The following is a 320-nucleotide window of genomic DNA, read 5'->3' as shown; positions in this document are numbered from 1 at the left end:
GGTGAGCGGGTGAGGCAGGGGGCTGGAAGGTGGAAGGTGGAGGCAGAAGTCCTGGGACCAGCAGAGGCGGCAGGACAGTGGGGGTTTGGAGAGGGATTTCAGAGGCATGGGGAGCAGTTATTTGGCAGATGCCTGGCTGAGGGGGTGTTTGGAAAGGGGTGTGGTCACCCACAGTACTTTGTCCCCTATCAGCTGCTGGCTGCAGCCGCACCCACTCGGCGGTCACCCTGGGGGACTGGAGTGACCCTCTGGACCCTGATGCGGAGGCGCAGATGGTGTATCGGCAGCTGCTTCTGGGGCGGGATCAGCTCAGGTGGGTG

The 320-nt window shown here is 63.4% G+C and overlaps 1 protein-coding gene across 1 annotated transcript in view; it reads left to right on the top strand.

Moving 5' to 3' along the window:
• Positions 1 to 320, top strand: part of RASAL1 (RAS protein activator like 1) — a gene marked incomplete at its 5' end in the record, with an annotated part of 26,197 nt that overhangs the window by 23,887 nt on the left and 1,990 nt on the right. The window contains one exon of the mRNA XM_004709664.2: positions 193 to 315. Coding sequence (XP_004709721.2) covers positions 193 to 315 — 123 coding nt within the window. The remainder of the gene's footprint in view (positions 1 to 192; positions 316 to 320) is intronic.

The sequence above is a fragment of the Echinops telfairi genome, unplaced genomic scaffold (assembly GCF_000313985.2).
Source record: "Echinops telfairi isolate 266 unplaced genomic scaffold, ASM31398v2 ScPeMD7_7412;HRSCAF=8450, whole genome shotgun sequence".
Lineage (NCBI taxonomy): Eukaryota > Metazoa > Chordata > Mammalia > Afrosoricida > Tenrecidae > Echinops > Echinops telfairi.
This window is presented reverse-complemented; position numbering and strand designations above follow the sequence as displayed.